Below are 23,299 nucleotides of genomic sequence, written 5' to 3' on the forward strand. Positions count from 1 at the left end.
CTACAAATATAACATTAAACACGTAAATCTTAGAAGTACAAGGTAATAACATATGTTATCTAATCCTACACCTTATGAAAATGAATATCCTCTACATTTCTATCAGTAATTTACAAAAGGAATTGTTAGTATGCTCATCAAAATTGCAGATGACACAAAATTGGAGGGATTGCTAACATGAGAGAATCATGATCCAAAAAAAGATGCTGTTGGGCTAGAACATTTGGCTGAATCTAATAAGATTAAATTCAACAGGGATAAATGCAAAGGCTTACATTTGGGTAAAAAAGAAATCCTCAGTCTCTGCTTAAATATTTTTTATGTTTGGATGTAGCCCATGAGAAGAAGTAGCATCCCAAGGCAGTCCATTGCATTTGGGAGCAACTATAATTTAATCAATCAATAAACTTAATCAATCAAAAATCATTTTTAAAAATATTGACTTTGTTTCAAATACCAGGCTAGTTGGGATTTGCAATACTGTCCTGTGATTTTATTTCATTATTAATATAGTCTATAAAGTTTTCTATTGGTTATTTTTTCCTGAATTCTTAATGTAAATTAAACTTCATACTATATAATACTTTTTAAATTTTTTGTGGTTTCATTGCTAATATTTTTATTTAGCATTCTTTCTCTACCTAACATCTCTCTGGTTTAGCTATCACAATTATATTTCACTCAGAGGTAGTTGGGTAGGATAGTTTTCTTTCCCCATTTTTGCAAATTATTTAATATTGGAATTTTTCTCAAATGTTTAAGGGAATTCAGTTGAAAATCCATCAGCCCATTGTCATCCCTACTGACCCACTCTCACCCTGAGTCTCTTTATGTCTTGTTCAACTCCTTCCTTCCTTCCTACTTCCCTTTTGAGATTATGTTAGTCAGCCACCAAGCAATTATTAAAAAGTTATATTATGGGTCAAGTACTATGTAAAACATTGGGGATATAAAGATAAAACTGCATGGTCCCTGTCCTCCAAAAGATCGTAGTCCAATGGAGGAGGCAATAATGTTTAAATTCACTATTTATTGTTTGGCAAATTTGGGTAAAATGTTTCTAAATATTCAATGATTTTATTTGTTAAAAGTTTTATGGGCATATGATAATGCATTTTTAAATTTTTAATAAAATTTTATTTTACTTCCTCTTCATTTTGAAGGGAAGATTCCTTTTCATTTATTTGTATTAAGAATTTAGCTTTCCTCTTTTAAACAGGATAACTAACAATGTTTTAACTGATAAGCATTTAAAAAAATATTTCCTAAGTTCATCAATTCACATTTCAGTTTTAAATTTCTTGTTTTTCTTTGATGAGAAGAAATAATATTTTTAACTAGGTTTTTCAAAACTGTTGCTTTTCTAATTATTTTATGTACTTTTCCTAATTACTGGATACATAATTAGTTGAGCTATTCTTTCTTCTTTTTATGTTGATGAAAATGTTTTGAGATATAAATTTTCCACCAAAGAATGTTTTGGCTACATCACAAAAAAAATTTGTGCTATGTCATTCCTGTCTTTCCATTAATTCAATTATATTTTGAACTTTTGATTTATTTTCTTTGACACACCAATTCATTAGGATTAAGTTGCTTAGTCTCCATTTAATTTTGATTTCTTATTGGTGATAATTTGTATTACATTGTAGTCAGTATTATTGTATTAAACATTTCTACTTTTCTGCTTATCTTCATTTTTTCGTGACCTTTACACTTTTCAATTTTTCAGATTAGAGATATTTGTATGCCTTTCTATTACCATTCAATAAGTACCAGAGAAATATCCTATCTAAATTTTCTAAAATTTTATTCAAGTTCTTGACTTTTATATTATTTATTTTTGTTTATTTTTTCTAGATATGAATGTGGTACTTTGTATCCAAATTTATAATTTTGATGTCTATTTTTTCATATTATTCAATTAACTTCTCCATTTAGCACATATATTGTATGCTGATAACATTGCATCATCTGTGATTTTTTTTTTTGCTTTTTTTTGCCACTGGGGTTAAGAGACTTGCCCAAGATCACATGGCTAGTTTTTGTGTTAAGTGTCTGAGGCCAGATTTGAACTCAGGTCCTCTGGACTCCAGGACCAGTGCTCTATTCAGTGCACCACCTAGCCACCCATCTATGATTTCTTTAAGCATGATAATTTCTCTTCTTATTTCTAGTAACCAAATCTCTTTTGTTACTGTTACCTTGTCTATGGATTATGAATGGTAAATTTGCTTTTAAAATTCACCTGAAACAAAATATATTCTTTAGTCCCCCATTTTAGCTCTTTGTGAATCATTAATTTTCATTTTTTTCTTATAAACAACATATTTTGGAATATGTTTTATAATTCATTTTGCATACCTCAGCTTCATGATAAATTCATGCCATTTACACTAGTGGTCAAGTTTGTTAATTACACATCCCTGTCATAATCTCTTAGACATTTTTCATGTTTTCTTCTTGACATCCTCATTACAAAGATTAGCAGATGGACAAAGGAAAGGAATTTCCTCTGAAACTGAAGTGGGCTTTCCTATTTCTCAGCCTTTCCTCTCTAGACCTCACCAAGACCCATATCTCTGCTTCTTTCAATTGTTTATCCCCTTTTTTCTGTTCTGACATTCTTCTTGGTAACCCCATTTATCCAAAATAATAAATTCCTTTCAATTTCTAATTTCTTCACAAGTCTATTTCTTTTTTTACCTCCCTTTTCTTTGCTCCCTTAAAACAAAGCACAGAACAATACCATTCCAATGCACTCCATTTGTATTATTTGACTTGCTTCCTTATAGTTAAGTTAATTGTATTCAGAAGGTACACTTGTCTCTTTTATTCCTATTATAATGTAAATATTTCATCATTGTTTAGCCCCTTCCGATAGTTCAAATGTATTTAACTTAACTTTTTAAGTTTCTCTTGTCCCTAATGGTTTTACATTTAAAGTTTCTATTCAGCTCCCTGTCTTTTCTTCAGAATACTTTATATTCTTTAATAGGTCTATTTTTTTCCCAAAAGTATTACACTCAGCTTTGAAGATATTTTTGTTTGTTTGTTTTAAGTTTTTATCTTTTGCCTTTTGGAATATTATATTCTAAGATTTTTCTTTTAATTAGAGCAGTTATTGCTAACTACTGTGTAATGCTGGCACATGCACTATTTGTGATGGCCTTATTTTCTTTGAATTGTACATTATAGAGTTTAGCTATGGCACTTTATTTTGGGATTTCTATTATGAGGTGAACAGTGGATTCTTTTTATTTTCATTTTGTCTTCTGGTTCTGATGGGTCTGAGCAATTTTACTTAATGATCATTGAAAATATGGTATACAGGTTTTTGCCAGTCACAGTTTTCAGGGAGTTCAATTGTTCTTAAATGATCTTTCTTCATCTTCTTTTCCAATTTTGATGTTTTTGGTAGCAAATACCCCAAATTTTCATCTCTTCTTAAATCTTTTTACTTTATTACATAGCTTCTTGTTTTTTCATGGAGTCATTAAGTTCTATTCATTCCATTCTATTTAATTTTCCCAAATAACTCACTACATGCACAAGGTTTTTTACTTTTGGCTTAAAGTTCTTTAGCTTTCTTTCCATTTTTTCCCCCCAGAACCCATTTTTACTTATAATTTTATTTTTATTTCTTACTTCTTTTATTCCAAACATTCTCACAGGCCTTATAGCTAAGAATACATATACATATATACTCCTTCTGATTGTCATTTTTATGGGGTTCTTTTATTTTTTTAAACTTGTGATTCTCTTGATTCTTCTTCTCCTCTTGCTCCTTTTCCTCTTCTCCCTTGTTATTTCTTCTTTTTCCTTCCCATATTTGCACCCTTACATCTTGAATTGAGATTTTGGCCCTGTCCACTTCCTTAGATCTTTCTTGAATGAGTTATATAGCTTCTTATTGGCCATGTGATTTTTTTAGTATAGATGCCTCTCTTGCTACCCATTCTAGATAAGACCTTACCCTCTGCTTTAGTCCCTGATGTCACTTTCCATATCTTTGTTGTCCACTGAGGGGTGCTGGCTTTAGACTGGCATGATTGCTCATCATGAGTCAGTTTCTTTTCTTGTGGAATGGAATATTGGAGATTTGAATGGCTTTTGAGCCTCCTCTTCTCCTCTTCTGGTTCTAGTGCCTTGGTTAAGATTTGACCTTGTTTCCTACTGCAATTAATTATCCTATGCAAAAGGCATAGGTAGGCCTTCTTTTTCTATGTACAGATTTTTAAAGACTGACTTTATTTCTAATGCTGTTCTGTCTCCAGATACAAAACTTAGCTTTAGGTCCCTGATGACCAAAGTTCATGTTGGCTTACAGCCACAACACTAACTGGAATCAGGTCCATTTGTAAACACTCCCACTGGCTTCCCTGAGGTGATCTCACTACTAGTCTTCTCGATCTTCTGGCCTTCATGCTGTGTGCTTCTGGACTGAATGGATTAGCTTCTGTTTTGTTTTGTTTTCCTTTTACTTTTTTTAAATCATTCTTCAAGGTAACTTTCTGGCACTCTTTTAACGAATTTTATTCAAAGATTTTCTGCAGGAAAGTTGTGTGGTTTTTCTATAACCTTTAGATTGCCATCTTAACCAGAAGTTTTCTGATTACATTATCTAGAACTTGTTTCTCCTAGATTCTCTTAATGTGGTAATTATACATTTTCAAATTTCGCATTTTCTATTAGCTCATCTCAGTTCTTTGTGAAGATTTAGAAAAAAAACACACTAGAGAAACTCCAAAAATAAGTTATCTTCTGAAGAAACTGGATTTTTCATCAAAATGGAAGCAATTCAGAAATGTGGCCAAAAGGGAGGTCACTAATATTTACACTATTATGTTGAAGGAACAATTATATTGGTACTGACTCAGTTCTGTGGTACATGTGGTCACAATTTATCTTTCTAAATTATCCTAGATTGAATGAAATCATCACAAAAGACAAATGAAGCAAGTTTTTCTTATATATAACAATGCCCACAAGAGAAATGGAATACATATTTTCATTGAAAGACTGATTATACTATGGAAATTGCAATAGAATCTGTAAATCCTTACCAAATATTTGTTGTATATATTAAATAGGGAACTTCATAAATAAGATTTCTCCACATCACCTTGAATAAGTGAGTAATTATAAATGTAATGTCCCAATTGGCAAAGTCACTCTCTAAATGACAAAGTAATGAACTAGAATCTATCACTTAATTCATTAATGGTTACTGTTCTTGTACATAATTTCAAGCACATAATTCACACAACCTCAATGTTTTAAGAGCTATTTTCAGTGGTACTATAACTTGCATTAATAGGCATGTTGATGATTTTCAGAGAGATTGACTTCTACTGAATCAGTTGCAAGAATCTCAAGTTAAATATTCACAAAGTAAACAATGGAATCTTAGCATCACAAAACACCTATAGACATTAATTGATAATTTGTCTGGAAAGAATAAGTCACTCAATATTAATCATACATATTATAAAGCTAAGCATGAGCAGCTCTCCAGAGGACTGCTGCTGTGAACAGCTTTAAAGTTCTGATCACATAATATAGTGAATCTCTTTTTATTCAGTAATAAACTAAGACAAAACATTCACAGAAACCAAAGTATAGCATTCACAATGTCATAACATAACAGCTTATTACTAAAGTGGCCACATAGTTTTCACCAAGGGGGCCACCTAGTTTTAAACAAAATCTATCATTCAGTAAGTCTTTGACTCAATCATCCTTAAGGAGCAAGCCTCCTTAAGGGTCACAAAGTACAAAGGTCAAAGTTCTCCACTCCTAGGTCACATTTTCTTAATCTCTGAGTCAAAAACTCTTCTTTCTTCTTGATTGGTGATTATTTTCTGATCATCCTTAACTCAATCATCCTTAAGAGGCAAAAGGTACAGAGTACAAAGTTCTCCCACCCCTAGGCTATAGTAAATCATCATCTTCTCAGTCAGCACTAAGTACCCAAGGAGAGGTCTTTTCATCTTAACTTGAGGCTGGCTCTGAAATTCCATGGTTCCCCTTCCATGGGTCTGGCTCCTGCCTGAATCTACCCAACCATCATCTGGATTCACAGGTAGGCAGCTCTCAGCTCCTCATCAAGCTCCTCATCTAGTTCTTTGTCCAGCTCCTTATCCAGTTCCATATTGAAGTTCACAGTGTCCAGTCCACCTCAAGTCCTTCACAGTTTCTGTTTCTGGGAAGACAAAGCTTAACAGAGCTAAAACCACATTCATGCACATTGCTGGCACCATCATCAATTCAGTATCTGTTTGTGAAATCACTACAGACCCACAAACAAGGTCTGAGAACTCAACACAGACCCAGAAACAAGGTCTAAGAACTGAACAGGCACTATCAGTATATTCCCACAACCTCTGAAACCTTCCACTAGGACTTCTGTAAACAGACAACAAGAAAATCCTCTTTCAGGCCTTCCATTAAGTTTCCAGGGCTTCTGTACAAAGTATTACAAACAAAAATCAACACAGACAGAAGAGACAGAGTGTTGCCACCACAAGTGTTCCCTTCTCAATTCTGTTCTTTCCTAGCTTGGGCTTCTCATTATATATGGTCATTAGCTCCTCCCTCTTCTACCCACATCTTACATCCTTCCTATTCCTGTCTTTGGCAAGTCCTTCCCACTGTGGGTTTCACAAGTTCTGTTTCTTAACAAAGACTTGATTGACATGGGCAAGGCTCAAAAGAAACTTGAACTGAAACAAGGTAATAAATAATTAAATAGCTGAAACAAGGTGCTAAGTACTTCTTTGCTTGCTTCCCATTACACATATTTACTATGATAAACATAGCTTATCTTTATATAAAAGATGTGAATTACATTGTAACACAAACATAAAAATCTAAATTATTTTTTTTTCTTTTATTTTAAAGAGAATTCATTTCTGTGTAATGCTTTAAAGTTATCAGGAAACTATGGTAGATACTAAATATAAAATTATTACTAACATAATGAGAAATATATAGCTAGAGATATATAGATGTGTGTGTATGTACACATACTCTCTTGCATTACAGTTAGTATCTTAGGTAATTTACCAAACAAACACAATTTGACAGAAAGCTCTTGTGTTCCTATGCAATATATGCCTCTACAGCAATGGCAGCATTTAGGTTAACTAAGAAATACTAAGTTGGAAGCAAAAAGCCTAAAAAATATCCTTCATAGTTTTACAAATAGGCAGGATTTGTTTAGTTATGGTGTTTTTGCTTTCCCACCCTATTAAAAAGCAAAAGCATAGAATCACAAATTTCTCTGCTCCACATACATTTGAACACTTACATGTCATTGATTGAGGAAATAAGATGATCATGCTTTCCCTCTCGTCTGATATCACATTCACTTTATTGACTGTCATATTGCATTGTTGACTTTTATTTAGCCTCTCAGCTCATAAAATCCCCAGAACATTTTCTAGATGAACTGTGGTCTAGCCATACATTTCCCATCTTGTTTAGTGGGTATTTTTAGCCCAATTATAGGACCTTATGTTTATTTATAAGAGAGTGGATTTTATTAGATTCAGCTCCTTTAAAGAAATGGATAATGTATTTGGACACTGGCTCTGTTATTTAAGCCAACTGACATTTTTTGCTATTCTTCCTAGTTATTCAGCATCTACAAATTTCATAAGTAAGCCATGTATGCTTTTATTCATATTGATGAAAATATTAATTGTACATAGCCAAGAATCAGTACCCAGAATACTCCATTCCATCTCCTATTTATGTCTATTTACTTCCAATGCTGCCTTAATCTTTATTTTCCTCTGTAGTAAACACATTTGATTCTTGATGAATTAAGAAAATAAAAGAAATTTATGAAGAAGAGTTATAAACTGCACATTTACTTTGGGATTAAGAAATGATAATTACTGCTTTACCTAAAAAGACTGATAGAATAGAAGGAGAATTACAGTTGAAATAGATTTCTTACATAGAAAACTTAGATAAAATCAATTGGTAAATATTTCATAAGAGCAGTGATTAAATATGAACCATAATAACCATGCACCTGGGACATCAATTAAGAAAGAATAGCTCATTGGATTTCTCCAAACACACACACTATACACACACACACACACATATATATACACATATATATGTATGTATGTATGTATATATATATATATATCTTTTATGAAGTGAAGATAGTGTCAACAGGAGATAGTTATGTGCTAGTATAAGCAATATTTCAGTGGGAACCTAAGAAATCTAATGTATAGAAAAAAATTAAATGAAACAGCAAAGACTCCCATTTAGATATGAATGTATACTTATATGATAAGTATATTTTGCTTTTTGGAGGGCAATTGGGTTTAAGTGACTTGTCCAAGGCTAGTTTTTTTGTGTGTTCAGTGTCTGAGGTCACATTTGAACTCAGGTCCTCCTGACTCCAGGGCCAGTGTTCTATTCACTGCAATACCTAGCCACCCCCAAGGGTATATTTTATTATAATATATTTATTTAATATATTAATATTTTAATGTTGGTCATCTTTATTCAAAATTAATTGTTTTAACTTTTAATTATTTAATTTTAAAATATTTTAAACATATTTCTAAATTTCTAATTTTTCTTACTTTGTTGCTATCATTTTGAAAATAAATTATGTGTATAATGTGTGAGTATACATATTTTATGTATACATATATTTATACATAGATTATGGAATCAAAATAAATTATAAATTATTCACATACTTGTTTTACAATTTTGTATATGTGTGTATGCATATATGTATGTATATATGTGTGTATGTATATATGTACATACATATTATTTTACTAGTCCAGGCTAGATAAAATAGCACATCTAATTAAATGCTGTTTGCCTGAGTAGTGAGTACAATCTGGAAAATTCAGCAGTTTAAAAATCTAACAATATTTTAAAAAATTCTCCTGGGGCTACAGTTGATAATTTTTGAAATTCTAATATTTTGATAATGTATTTTCTGGAAAATCAATTTTGAGGGGTATTTCTGAGGATTTATTATTTATTTGGATAAACATCAATGGATATAAAATCTTTGAATTTATTTAACAGTAGGAAGACAAAATCCAAAGATTTTAATCATGGTTTTCGTTAATCTGTAACTAGATCTCAAAAAAATAATGATGCCCTAGTTATTGGCAAAAAAATGCATATATCTCATTTTATTATATTTGGAAATAAATTATTTAAAGATGGGCAGATCAAAAACAAACCTTATCAATACTTTTTTTTTTAAAGCAATCTAGGTTAAGTAACTTACTCAAGGTTACACGGCCAGTTATTTCTGGGCGTGGTGCTGAGTATCTGAGCCCAGATTTGATCCCCAGGTCATCCTGACACTGGAGCCAGTGCTCTCACTTGGTGAGCCACCTGGCCACCCCTAAGCAATTGTGGTTAAGTACCTTGCTCAAGGTTACATGGCCAGGTGTTTCTGGATGGGTGCTAAGTGTCTGAGCCCAGATTCGATCCCCAGGTCATCTCGACACTGGAGCCAATGCTCTTACTCGCTGTGCTACCTGACCACCCCCCTATCCATACTTTTACAAACGTTATTGACATTGCTTCCTTGCAAAGGATTAAGGTTTTTTTTTTAATAAAGATGTAACAATTCCATAAAAAAGTAAAAATATTTCTGAAATCTATGCATTGCCTTTCATATATTTATAATGTAGTTGGTTATTTTAATTTTCTTAATAAATCCATTTTAATTTATATTTTCCAAAATTTTCTGAAGGACATTTATACACATATCAATTGCATTAATGTTAGCAATATACTATTTATGTAATGATTAACAAGATATATAGTTTAAAGAAAAAAAATACCTTTAGGTAATTTCACAAACACATTTGTTTCAGTAATGAATTTTCAGTGATTCAATGATCTCTTACTAATTCAACATTAGGAAAATAATTAATGTAATTAATCACATTAAAAAAATTTTAAAACTACATGATTTATCAGCTGATATGAAAAAAAACCCTTAAGAGTCATTGATGCTAGACAGATCCCACAAAATAAAGATATTGAAAATATTTTATATGATACTGAGACATCTAAAATCAAAATCTAACATTCTTTGCCATTTGGGAAAATGCCTTTTCCAACAAACACGTGATTTAAACAAATATTTTCTCTCTTTTCCCTATCATTTGCCATATTTCATTAAATGCTTGTTAGAGTGGTAATGCAAGAGAAATAAATTAAAGAAAAAAAACACAAAGTGGAGACACAATCATCCCTAATTGATAAAGACATCGTGGTTTATTCAGAAAACCCAAGGGAAGCAGTAAAGAAAAAAAAACCTTGTAAATAAGATCATTTTATCAAAGTTTAATAATAAAAAATAAGTCAGCAATCATCAAGTGTATTTCTTATAACAGAAACAAAATCTAAGCAAAATTAGAAATATAAGTCTTTTTCATGTAAAATACCTACAAAACATCTGAGTTAAACTGTGATACATAACTTATCACTTTAAGTGGCCCTTGGATCTAATCAAGATTCGAGATACACATTGTCATTCATTTCATTTAAACAATGGATAAAATTTAGAAAGGGAAAGTTTCTTCTTTAACTTCAGAAGAGTTAGTAATTGAACAAACTTTGGATGCTGAAATATAACAACCTAATCTGAAATATTTTCTATTTTTTTAAATGAAAATTATCATAATAATCTTTAAAAATGTGATGCCATTCTAGTTAAGCATCACCATGGTATAGAAATAATTCAAATTTCCATTTATTTTTAGATATAAAATTTTTTCAACCAATAATAACAAAAGTAATAATTATAACTAGCATTTATACAATGCTTTTAATGTTTGTTAAGTACTTTTAAATACATCTTTATTATATCTTGTAACTTGTGTATTATATTCACAATAGCCATTGGGCATAGGTTCTTTATCATCCTTGTTTTACAGATTAGGAAACTGAGGAAGATGGAGGTTAAGGGACATATCCAGTGTCATATAGTTGAAGCCAGATTTGAATTTGGCTCTTTCTGAGTCGATGCCCAGGATATTATTTGTTCTATCTGCCTATTAATATATGCAAATACCTATTATCTAGATGATAATAAAAATTAACATGAAAAAACCTATGACTTGTAATAGTTATCTATGTTAATAAATATTCGTTATAAATCTATACATTTTTTAGATTTGATTTAAAAAAAACCTTATATTTGGATCATAATATAAAAAGTGATTTTAAGGTAAATAAAATTTAAGTATTATGTAACATTAACAAAATTATGTAATTAGAGAAGTTCCAAATTAGAAGTCACCTGAGGGATACTTTATTTCAATCAGTACCTAAATAAGAAATCTATCTATCTATCTCAGCTTTAAGACATCTAGTAGGTGAGAACATAAAGTGGCAAATTATACCTTTGCATAGATTAAACCATTAGGAAAATTTTGCTTGTAATGATGACAAATCTGTTTCTTAAATTTTGCTTTTATCACTATCCCTTGTGGCCAATCAAAATATTTTTATCCCTGTCTCACATAATAGCCTTTCAAATAACTGAATAAAGTCTTTTGTCTTCTATAAAACTTCTTCATTCAACAAATTCTTCTTTCAATAAAGTCTTATAATTCTTTCCTGGAGTCTTCTCTATTCAGTAAATGTGCAAATTCCCAAACTACAAAGTCTATTAATTATTAATGGTAGAAACAAAGACTTATTTTTCCCAAGTCTGCCAGAGAATGCCATATTGTTGTTACAATAAAGTTACTGAAAAGATGGAAATATCTTTGTGAAACTCTATTTACCTTATAAAAATAATCTTGAAATCAGTAGTGAGACAGAATTAATTAGAAGTGAAATCCATGGGATAATGGTTGATTCATGATATTTCAAAAATTAGACAGGATTAAAGATGCAAACATTATTAGTCATTTCCTTTTAAAAAAGAAATGTTTATATGAAATTGTAGGTACTTATGTGTGTGTGTGTATGCATATAGATTTTGGTAGAAAAAAATATACTTTGAATTACATTTGCATGATAGGCAAAATTAATGAGGTTCTTGAAAGGCACTTATAATTTTTGTGTCAAAATCAAGCCTTTTTAGGACCATTCCCCTAACTGACTGAGTTAATTGTCCAAAGGAAACCATGTAAGTTTTTTTTCTTTAAATTAAGTTGAATATTTTTATATGTAACATATTGTACATAAATATTTTTACAAAAAGGTATTATTCATAAGAATTATCACCAATCATCATAACCACTAATAAAAAATGTCTACTATTTACAAAATTACAGTTAAAATCATCTTACTGAATTCTATTTTTGAATGTCTATATTATCACAAAGGACAACTTGATCAAGAAGTAAGTTCACTTATTTTTCTTAGAACTCATAATCATACATTCTTAATGTTCATCTTTGCCCTTTTCTCACTAAAATGTAGCCTTACCAAAGAAAATATCATATTTTAAATGGCAAAACAAAAAAACGGTATAGACAATATACCTTTTAATATTAAACAGCTACTAGGTCTATCTTAAAATAGGGAAAATATCTTTACCTTAGAAAATTGTGCATTTATCCATTTTGTGAATGTTTTCTTTTGAACATCTTCCCTTTCATCTGCAAGTTAAAAAATAGTGTTCAGTTATATTATTTCCAAGATTTTTATGCATTTTATTATTGAAAATTCTTTCACCTACCAAGATTCTTCTTCATTACATTTTTATCATTACTATGAACATAATTTAGAAATGAAATTAAATGTTCATTTTGTGGATATTGATGTTATTAAACATCCTAAATAAAACAAGCTCAGTAAAACTAGACTATAGGACCTCTACTCAGTATAATGACCAAGCACAATTCCATATGACCAATGGTGAAACATGCTACACACATTAGAGAGGTAAAAGTATCAGCTTTCAGAATGAGATTTTATTTTTGGACATGTCTAATGCATTAATTTCTTGTGTTTGACTTACATGTTTGTAACAGATTATTTATTTTATTCTCATTTGGGGGTTTAGGGGAAAAGGAGAGAAAGTGAATTTTTGCTGATTAAAAAGAAACATATAGAGATTTACTTAGTATATGTGCATATATATACATGTATATTAAAAAAAACAAGAAAAGATGAAATAAAATGCTTAGAATAATAACTTCAGAACAGAGGGCAATAGCCATATTGAAAAATGTATTTTTCTTAAAATCATATCAAAATATCCAATCAAAAGGATGTATTCTTCCTAAAGAACTTTTAAAAGATGGGGTACAATCCACTATTACTTAGGAGAATTAACATTATTTAATCAAGTGGTTAAAATAGATAATCTCAAAGATTTAATCTCTAAAATTCTGTGATTATGAAGAAGAACATGAACATACTTGATTCTGCTACATTTTAAATATTCAGTACACTAAATCCCTTTGTTTTGATAACAAGAGTAAAATATGACTCACTGAAAAGAAGATAAAGATATTATAATGGGTTTTACAAACCTCCCTGAGTCAATCTAATTCCTTTAGGGTCCCCCAAATCCATACTTTTTTTTCCTTAAAAAAAAAAAGAAACAATTTATCCCAACTATTCAGCACTTAAATCAGACAATGACTGAAAGGTAGGCATAAGTAAACTACATTTTAAAAAAATCAATGGGGAGCCAGCTAGGGGGCGCAGTGAGTAAAGCACTGGCCTTGGAGTCAGGAGGACCCAAATTTGGTTCTGGCCTCAGACACTTAACACCTACACACACAAAAAAAATCTAGTCATGTAACCTTGGGCAAGTTACTTAACCCTAATTGCCCTCCAAAAGGCAAAAAAAAAAAAAAAAATCAATGATAATTTTCTAAGATGCAACTTACTGTACTTAGGCCATGACAATATAAAGGAAAATTATAATACTACAAAAATAATTTACATGTTTAGTGCTGTGGTAAAGAAATTCACAGGGTGGGAGCCATTCGTAGCTTAGGCTGGGCATGAGCAGGGGAGTGAGGCGCTCAGCTGTGATTGTCGTGAACTAGAAGGTCACAGAGGTCTATGGGTAAGAGGGAGCCATGAAGCTGGTGAGGTGGAGATTCTTGACGCCAGACAAGAGAGAAGCTATGTTTCCTGGATAAGGCAGAACACAATGCCACCATTGCTGAGATAAATAACCTCTTCACAAAATAACATCCCCAGTGGTATGATGCCCAGCAGTCCCTGTGACTGAATCCTAAGGCCAAGTCCTTGAAGGATGAAGACATTCTGCAGAAGCTGCCTGTGGGAACCACAGCCACACTTTACTTCTGGGATCTGGGAGTCCAAATCAGCTAGGTGACGGTATTCCTGACAGAGTATGCTGGCCCTCTCCTCATTTTCCTACTATTCTACTTCAGGGTACCCTTTATCTACAGTTACGAGTATGACTTCACATCCAGCCAGCACAATGTGGTTGATCTTGCCTGTACTGGTCACTCTACATCAAGCGCTCGCTGGAGATGCTATTTGTTCAACCGTTTCTCTCATGGGACAATGCTCTGAATGATATCTTTAAGAACTGTACCTACAATTGGGGCTTTGCTCCCTGGATGACCTACCATATCAACCACCCTCTCTACACTCCCCCAATATATGGTGGTCAGCAGATGAAACTTGCACTTGGCATTTTTGTGCTCTGCCAGCTCACATGGCTCTGAGGAATCTGCCCCAGCAGGTTCCAAGACCTGGAAGATACCCTACCTGACCAAGAACCCCTATGTGTGGCTCTTTCTGCTGGTGTCATGTCCCAATTACACATGTGAGGTAGGGTCCTGGATTGGGTTTTTCATCATGACTTAATGCCTCTAAATGACTCTCTTCTCCCTCATGCATTTCATCCAATTGACCATCTGGGCCAATGGAAAGCATCACAGCTACCTGAAGGAGTTCCAAAATTACTCCCACTACACTCTCCCATTATCCCCTTCCTCCCCTAAACTGCCTTCTTGGAGTGATCTCTCCCCTTTGAGATTATCATTGGGCAGCTTCTCAGCCCCTGATTTTGTGCCCCAGGATGGGGTTCAGGACTCCCACGCCACCCTCCCCTTCTTCCCCCAACACTGACCCAGGATCAGTTCAACTGTTGCCTGGGCCGAGGGTCTGGCCCTCCTCTCTTTTCCTGACTCATAATATATCACTGCAGGAGGGCTACTGGTCTTAGAAGGTCTTGTTTTCTGACTACAGGAATAAAGCACATACTAATTCTGAAAAAAATCACAAGGAACATTTTTTGAGCTAGACAAAATAATAATGAAATCATTTTGGAAGAAAAATGTTTATATCCTCAAAGAAAATAATGAAAAAAAAAGAGTGAAGGGAAAAGAGTACCTTCCAGCTCTAAATTATGATATGATATAGTCATCATCAAAACTACTTTATATGGGTTAAAAATGTAAAAGTAAATTAGTGGAACACAGATAAGATTAAGAATCATAAGACTGATTATCCCAGAGTTAGATATGCACAAGAACATAAACTAGTTGAGTAAGAACTAAACTTTGGCAGGTTAGAAAACTCCACAGCAGTTCATCAGAAAAGGAATTTAGTTAAATACCATATGCCATACATCATATATTACAATACATTTGAAATAGAAATGCTAATTGAATACTAAATGTCCCCCACATAAAAATCCCATATAAACTATGTAAGGTTATCAAGTACATGTCACAACTTTTTCTAGGGGGAAAATTCTTAACCAAAACAGTGAATGTATTTCTTATAGAAATATAAAATTCTGTAATTGTGATTACATGAAAATGAAAAATAAAAACCCTTTACCCTAACAAAACAATGCAATCAGTCAAAGAATAAATCACCCAGAAATTAAGTGCATGCTATGTGCCAGGCCCTCTGCTGTATAACTTGAAACAAAAAGAAAGACAAAAACAGTCCCTGACCTAAAGGATATTTCATTATAATGGGTGAGAAAACTTATTATTGTTATTTAAGTTTTGTTAAGCCCTTCACAAAATTTTCACATTTCATCCTCAAAATATTTCTGGGAAATAGCTGTTATTATTATCCTCATTTGACAGATGAGGAAAATGAGACACAGGGGAGGTATGTGACTTGGCCAGGACCACACAGCTAGGAAGTAACAGAGGAGTATTTAAATGCAGTTCTTACTGCCTTTAGGTCCAGTATTCTGTCTATTGCGCCACATACAAGACAGAAAGGGAGTAGCAGGAAAATAATATTATAAGGGAAGACAATAGGTAACCAGGAAAGTCTTCCGTACTGTATAGCTTTTGAAGGAAACCAGGGATTTAAGAAATGGAGGTGATGAGGAAAAATATTTTAGACAAGAGGAAAAGCCAGTGAAGAGGTTCTGAGACAGATACAGTGCTTAGTGAAAGCAAGAGTAGATTAGCATGCTTTGATCCAAGAGTGTATGGAAGAGAACAGAGTAGAAATAGTCTAGAAATATAGAGTAAGGCCAGGTTATATAGAGCTTTAAATGACAAATCATTTTATATTTGATCTTGTTGATAATTTGATGTTTAATGAGTAGACGTCACAGTTAGACATACATTTTAGGAAAATCACTATGGCAGCTAGGTGAAAGATAAATTGAAGTAGGAATAGATATAAATATGTAAGGCCAAAAGCCATTATCTGAATGGATTAAAAGTCAAAGGGTATGAACAAATAGTTGTCAAAACTATCATAAACAACATAAATGGTTGCTTCAAATCACTTATATTAAAAATATGCAAACTGAAAAAATTGATGTTTCAGCTAATGTCTAGAAAATTAGCAAAGACGAAAGATCTGACTTGTTATTGGAGGGACTATGGAAAGACAGGTACTAATGCTTTTGTAAATTCATTTTATACAATTTTTGGAAAGAAATTCAGAATTTTGCTGACAAAATGACAAAAAATATATATGCTCTATGACCTAGAGATTCCACCAATAGGCACATATCCTAAAGCTGTCAAAATATTCATATTAATATTTTTATGGTTGCAAAGAATGAGAGTGTTGTGGCTCATAGATTGTACAATCATTAAATATGTTCTTTCAAATATTCTCTGCACATGTAAGAGATATTTCTTTACCCTAAAGAATAATGAAAAAGAAGAATCCAGATAAGTGTTGATAGATTTATAGGGACTCATGCTGAATGAAATAAAAAACTAGGAAAAATGCACACACCAATTACTATGTTTTAAAAAAAAAGAATAAACAAAAATTTAACACTATCAACACCATCATTATAATGACTAAGCTAGGGGATTATTCATGTAGGAAAAATGCACAGACATTTATATATATATATATTCACATATATGTGTGTACATGTATACATATATATAGAGAGAGAATACCCTGATATCTATTTTTAACTGAACTGCATTTTCTCCTCTTTTTGATCTTTCTTATAATTAATGGATTACTAGAGAAAAGGGAAAGATGAATGTATTCAGAAAAGAAGGGAATTTAAAAAAAGATATCTAATAAAGATTTTTTAATTCCTAATGCAAAGCAAAATTATACCCATATTTGTAATTCCCATAAAGTAAGAATCAATCTATACTGGAATTTTAGATAAAATCTATTTTGATTTGTGTCTATGGCATTCATAATTTACCACTTATAAATAAAGATGAACATGAAGTACCTTCTGTCACTTTTCCTTATTTTTTTTAATAAAGGACTATTACTGATTTATTTTTGTTTTTTAATATTACCTAATTTCCTTCTTTATCTCTCTCATTTACCCATCCCAGAGAGGTCATTTTATTTTGAATTGATCTCCATCAAAAGAAGACAATGTTACAGCTATGAAAAAAAAAATGTGAGAACTGAAGCGAAGCTTTTCAAATATCAAAGTGTCTATAATCCCTTGGGGACACTATAGAAAATAAGAAAACAGTGATGGAATGGGAACAATTCATAAAAGATAGACCTTTCATAGGGCACTTTAAGTTCCTGAAAACTGTTGGGAGAATTGTGCTATTAAATATGATAGAATTGCCCATATCTTTATCTTTCAAGTCTATCATAGCTCCTTAAAATACGTAAAATGCTATAGCTGACTTATCTTTCCCTTTCTGATCCCAACCCAAAGCAGTTTCTTTCTAATTTATGCTCATTGCTTGACCCTGTGAATCCTCCAAAATTTGGGGGAATCTATCCCTGCTTATTTTGTGTAGAAAATTCTTACTTCTATATATAACATTTAATAACCAAATTGATATCATCTCAGTAAAATGAAGATATGCTGCACTCTTACAAGTATATATACCTAATAATCTATAAGCTTCTTGAGAGTAAGGATCCTGATTTATCTAAATTGTACCTAGAATAGTTCTGTATAGAAGGTAGGTGCATAATAAAATGTTATTATGATATATTGCAAATCAGTTGATAGTGAAATCATATTTTTGCTAAAAAGGTTGGAAGCTGCAAATATGCCAGAAATTTTTTTTAAAGTTAAAGATATATGGTTTCACATGAAATAAGGATGAATATTGAAGAATGGTATATGATGTCATCAAGGGACATCTGATGAAATTGAAAGAACTCAAACCATATTGATAGAATTTCAAATAACATCTAAAGGGTACCTTCTAAGGAGGTAGACTTTTAAAAAAAAACTGATATTACTGATAGATGTTCAGAGACAGAGGTTGCCTTCTGAGGGCTTGGTCACAGGCTTAGAAGAATGTACCTTTTCTGGAGGAGATTACTGGTTTATTAAAATGAGTTATATGTGTCACCTCTCCCCACATACATTCCACACACATTTTTTTCTCTTGTTTTTCATTCACTGAGACTTTCAGAATGGCCTATAGCAATCTAAAGATAGAGAGAATTTCTCCCTCCCACTCTAGAAATGTAAAATGATAGGAAAAGTCTATGTTTGCCCAAGTATCTTGATAAGGGAGTTCATGAGCCTTTATTTCCTGACTGCCTTTTAATTCCATATTTGTTTCCTTTTTTGAGTAAATATTAGGGATTAACAACTCCCAAAATGGATGTTTACCACTTTATTATTTACTTCATAGGTACTACTGAGTATATATTCCTAAGAGATTTCATATTCCTCATCTGTGTGTTCAGGCACTGTTCTCCCAGAGAGAATGTCATTTGGGAAAAAAAATATGCTCTCTTATAACTGGAAGAATAAAACATTATCATGAGACCAAGATATCTGGACCTTTACAACTCTCCATATTGATATGAATTGCTCAAAGAGTTCTTCTAGTAGTGAATGACAAGTGTTTTTATTTTTCATTTTTATTCTTAAGAGTGTTGAGTTTCTATGTTTGTTTTGGGGGAGGGGTTCATATGCCTCTAGCAATCTACTTTTAGAGCTTCTTCAGCATATATGTGTCACCAGAGGAAGACAACACAGATCTAGTCAGGAATTTTAAAAAGCCCAAATTTCAAGATAACATTGAAATTAGGCATGAGAGGTTGTGATTCGATCCAAAACCAAAAATTCCACTTTTGTTGGGGCAGTTGAAATCAGCTTGACTTATAGATGGTAATCTCACCAGGTATATCTTGTTTAGTTTAATTCCCTACTATGTATAGTTATTAATATGATTCCAAGAGGCATCTTTTTTAAGTGAAGAGGTCTTTCTTTTTCAAACTCTGGAGCCTCAACTACATAAAAGCAAAGGGTCCTCTAATCATTTAACTTGGAATGTCCTAGACTATTTTTCTTCAATTGATATCAACCCTGACTAAACCTTACTATGATAGATGAAGACTCATAATCTTCTGTCTTTTATCAGCTCATCACTTTAATTCTACTACTTTTTATCATGATTCCGACAATCTCAGAAGCTTCTGGCTTGTGCCATTTCTCAATTACTTTTTATCACAAAAGTATCTTATATTCAATTTTTTTTCTTTTCCTCTCCCTATTTTCTCCTAATTTATTCTCTACCATTGCCAGGAAATGCTGGGTTCCTAGCTGCCTCTAGCACCTACTGGCCCTATGACTTTAGACAAGTCAGTGAACCTCTCAATGTTCAAGGCAGATACTTAAGAAGATTTTCAAAAACTTCCTAACTTTTACTGGTAGTGGGAGTTCCCTATATCAATAAAATGCCAACTGCTTTTTTTCTTGTATATTCATCTTAATATAATTTCAAAAATAATTTAGAACAATAGTATATCTTTAAAATTTAATTGTCCTCATTGAATAATAAAAACACATAAGAGCATTTGTATAAGGATCTTTAAGCACAGAGATATATAAATTAAAGTTTTGTATATTTACCATATTCCTTTTATTTTCAGAAAAAAGTAATTTTGCAAGCCATTAACCTAATATCTGTATGTGAATGATACAGATATGTTTGTCTGATTAGTTTCAACAAAATAGGACTTTTTTTTTCTTCTTTCAGTAGAAAAGTTGAAATAAACTTTATATATTAAACTGAAAAAAAAGGTTCTGTCACATTTGTATAGTTTACAAGCCTCAGTACTATACTACTATTATACTACTTAATCTTATTCTTGTTGTTGAGCATACCTTTGATTGTAATTATAATTCAATATCTTATGTGTATATTTTATTTTCCAAAAGTTAACATTCCAAATTATTCCATGGCCTATCAACAATGAATTTTTTTCCAATACTGCTACTAAATAATAAATACTAACATATTTCTTCACCATCGCAAATCTAGACATACACATCATCCTTAAAAGCTGATTTTGTTTTGCTTGGTAGGATCAATTGTGAATTATTCCAAGAATTTTTTTTCTTCTTCAAAATTTAGAACAAGTTTATTACTATGCATTTATAAATTCCACAGAATTAATTCTTATTCTTCCTACTGCTTTAGTGACTCCCCTCTAGGAATTATTTGATTTACAAGAGGTAGTACAATTCATACCCAAAGGCTCAAAGGAAACTGGTTAAATCTAAGAGGTTCAAAGGTTTATAGCATCTTTTTAAAAAAAAATTGGTAGTGTACATGTATTTCATATCTTTCTCTTGGGAAAACATCTTTTAGAAATAACAAGAGAAAAGGGCCATAAAAGTAAGAGAATGTGAACTAATAGCTTTGTTTCTGGAATACAATATCTCTTAAAAACCTTTGTTTTTCACATAAGATAATAATTTATTAAACTTGGTTTTCTGGGTACCAGGCTCAGCTAAGGTAATTCAGATTGTATCCTCCTTAGCTGATCTGTGTTCCAAACATTACTCTCTTACCAATAAATTAGGAGAACTGTTGTCTTTCAATAGAACCCAAATTGATTAAATTGAGTACAAGATAATAATTATATAAAACACTTTGTTTGATGTTTTCAACTTAATACTCATAATAACTCTGAGAGAGAAAAGCAATGATGTTTGTTGGACCTGAGGTAAGTACATATATTGAAATCACGATTAAAATCTAATACTAGACATGTGACAATGGACAAATGGCTTAATCTCTCTGATTCTCAGTTTCCTCATTTCTGTAATGTAAATAACAGCATATACTACCTGTTTTTCAAGGTTATTATGTGGGGGAGGAAGACTTTGTAAAGCTTAACACAATATGTAAAAGTTAATTATTATAAGTATACCCTTTTTTAAAAAGATATCATAAAATATTAATGCTCAAAGCAACCTTAGAAATGATATATTATAGGATAGGAACTGGGCCTCTGATTGTATTGATTTAAGGAACTCCCTTTACCAGTAAAAGTTGGTAAATTCTAACATGTAAGAATACCAAATGTTAAGATTATTTTAGGATGATGTACACATGCTAACTTAAAAGTTTTACTGACAACTTTGAAATGACATGGATATGTTGTTAAAGTATCCCCAAGGTCGTATGAATAAGAGTTAATCTGTGCCCCACAAAAGCCCTATAAAAATGAGGCCTCAAATTCCTGCCCCTAAATACTCTTCCATCTTTTAAGGGTACTTGCTATTCAAGTGGTCCAAACTCCAATACACGCATTTGTAAATGACACATCTGCTCCCTATTGTCTTCCCCAAACTGTCTGCCTTCTTTCACCATCCTATCTCATGCTGTCTCTGTATCTCTCCCTTCACCCTTTTCACCACTTGTCTCTGTTCCTTATGTGCAATTTGCCCCTACATAGTCTGTGCCTTATTAAATGTTATTTCAGCTTCACCCCTCCCCCCACACACACACACACTGCCATTGTGGTTTTTCCCAGACAGCACATAAAGAATCAGTCATGCCAGCCCCATTTCATAATTTCATAAATTAATTATCAATTCACTCAACAAACCTAGGAAACAATATGTACAAGGACTATTACAATGTAAATAATAAGAACAAAAACACTGAAAATAGACCCCTTTTCCTTCTTTGAAAATATAAGAGGCTGGGGACTATGGGTGTATATGGCATATATTCTCATACTTGGGTGATATCGTAAACAGTTCTGTTGAATTGTTCTCTCTCTCTCTCTCTCTCTCTCTTTCTCTCTTTCTCTCTCTCTTTCTCCTCTCTTTTGCATTGCAAGGATGTTTCTTTGGGTTGATAAAGGGAGAATGATATATTTAGAATCATTTCTAAAAGTATAGGTAACATTTAAAAAGCTGTGCATTAAAGGGTTTATGTTATATAAGTCATAGATAAAAGTCAGGAACTCGGTAAAATGCACTGAGGTAACTAATGAAGCCCTCTGAATTATTCAGGCACAGTGAACTCTTTTCCTTTCTTCATCTTCATTCCCCCCACCCACACCCTTAGCTGTGTACTATATTGTTCCCCAATCTTATTCCACTATCATTGATAGAACTGAAATAGGAATTGCCCTTATAAGTTTAAATAGATCAGGAAAATTAATAGATGTAAATTAAAAGGAGGAGGGAAGAGAAAAACACAAAACAAAGCTTTAACTGCAACAATCAGTTCAGAAAAGGTTAATATGTCCTCTCCTACCACACAGATAATGTAGTTAAAAATAAAATAAAATAAAACAGTAGGTCAACCACTGAATTCTTATCCAACATGGCTGTATAAGCTTGTTAAATGTGAAATTTCTATATTGGACATATAAATAAACAGTGCAAATTTCTGCTGCATAAGCAGGGAAGGCTTAATGTTGGCAAAACTAATTCAGAAGTCTTTGTTCAGGGCAGATGCTAGAAAATTGTTAATGGAAATACAGAAAGAGTACAATGGAGAATAGTTGTGTGAGGAGATATTCTGAGATTTAATAAGGTAAGAGTACTAGTGAAAGATACAAGTAGTAGAACAGAAAAGTTCAGGCACAGCAATCAGTTGAAGATAGAACTGAGGATGTTAATCCTAATGAAAAG

General features: G+C 32.1%; 1 protein-coding gene and 1 pseudogene across 7 annotated transcripts in view; one reads left to right on the forward strand and one right to left on the reverse strand.

Moving 5' to 3' along the window:
• The window catches only part of DMD (dystrophin), a 2,504,498-nt gene that overhangs the window by 2,127,236 nt on the left and 353,963 nt on the right, over positions 1-23,299 (reverse strand). For all 7 annotated transcript variants that reach the window (XM_069063824.1, XM_069063827.1, XM_069063826.1 and 4 more), the window contains exon 2: positions 12,568-12,629. In XM_069063824.1, coding sequence (XP_068919925.1) covers positions 12,568-12,629 — 62 coding nt within the window. The remainder of the gene's footprint in view (positions 1-12,567; positions 12,630-23,299) is intronic.
• LOC138142793 (very-long-chain enoyl-CoA reductase pseudogene) lies at positions 12,886-14,966 on the forward strand (annotated as a pseudogene).

This window comes from Petaurus breviceps, unplaced genomic scaffold (genome assembly GCF_028583685.1).
Source record: "Petaurus breviceps papuanus isolate PSGF00001 unplaced genomic scaffold, PetGlider_PUasm1.0 90603, whole genome shotgun sequence".
NCBI classification, from domain to species: Eukaryota; Metazoa; Chordata; class Mammalia; order Diprotodontia; family Petauridae; genus Petaurus; species Petaurus breviceps.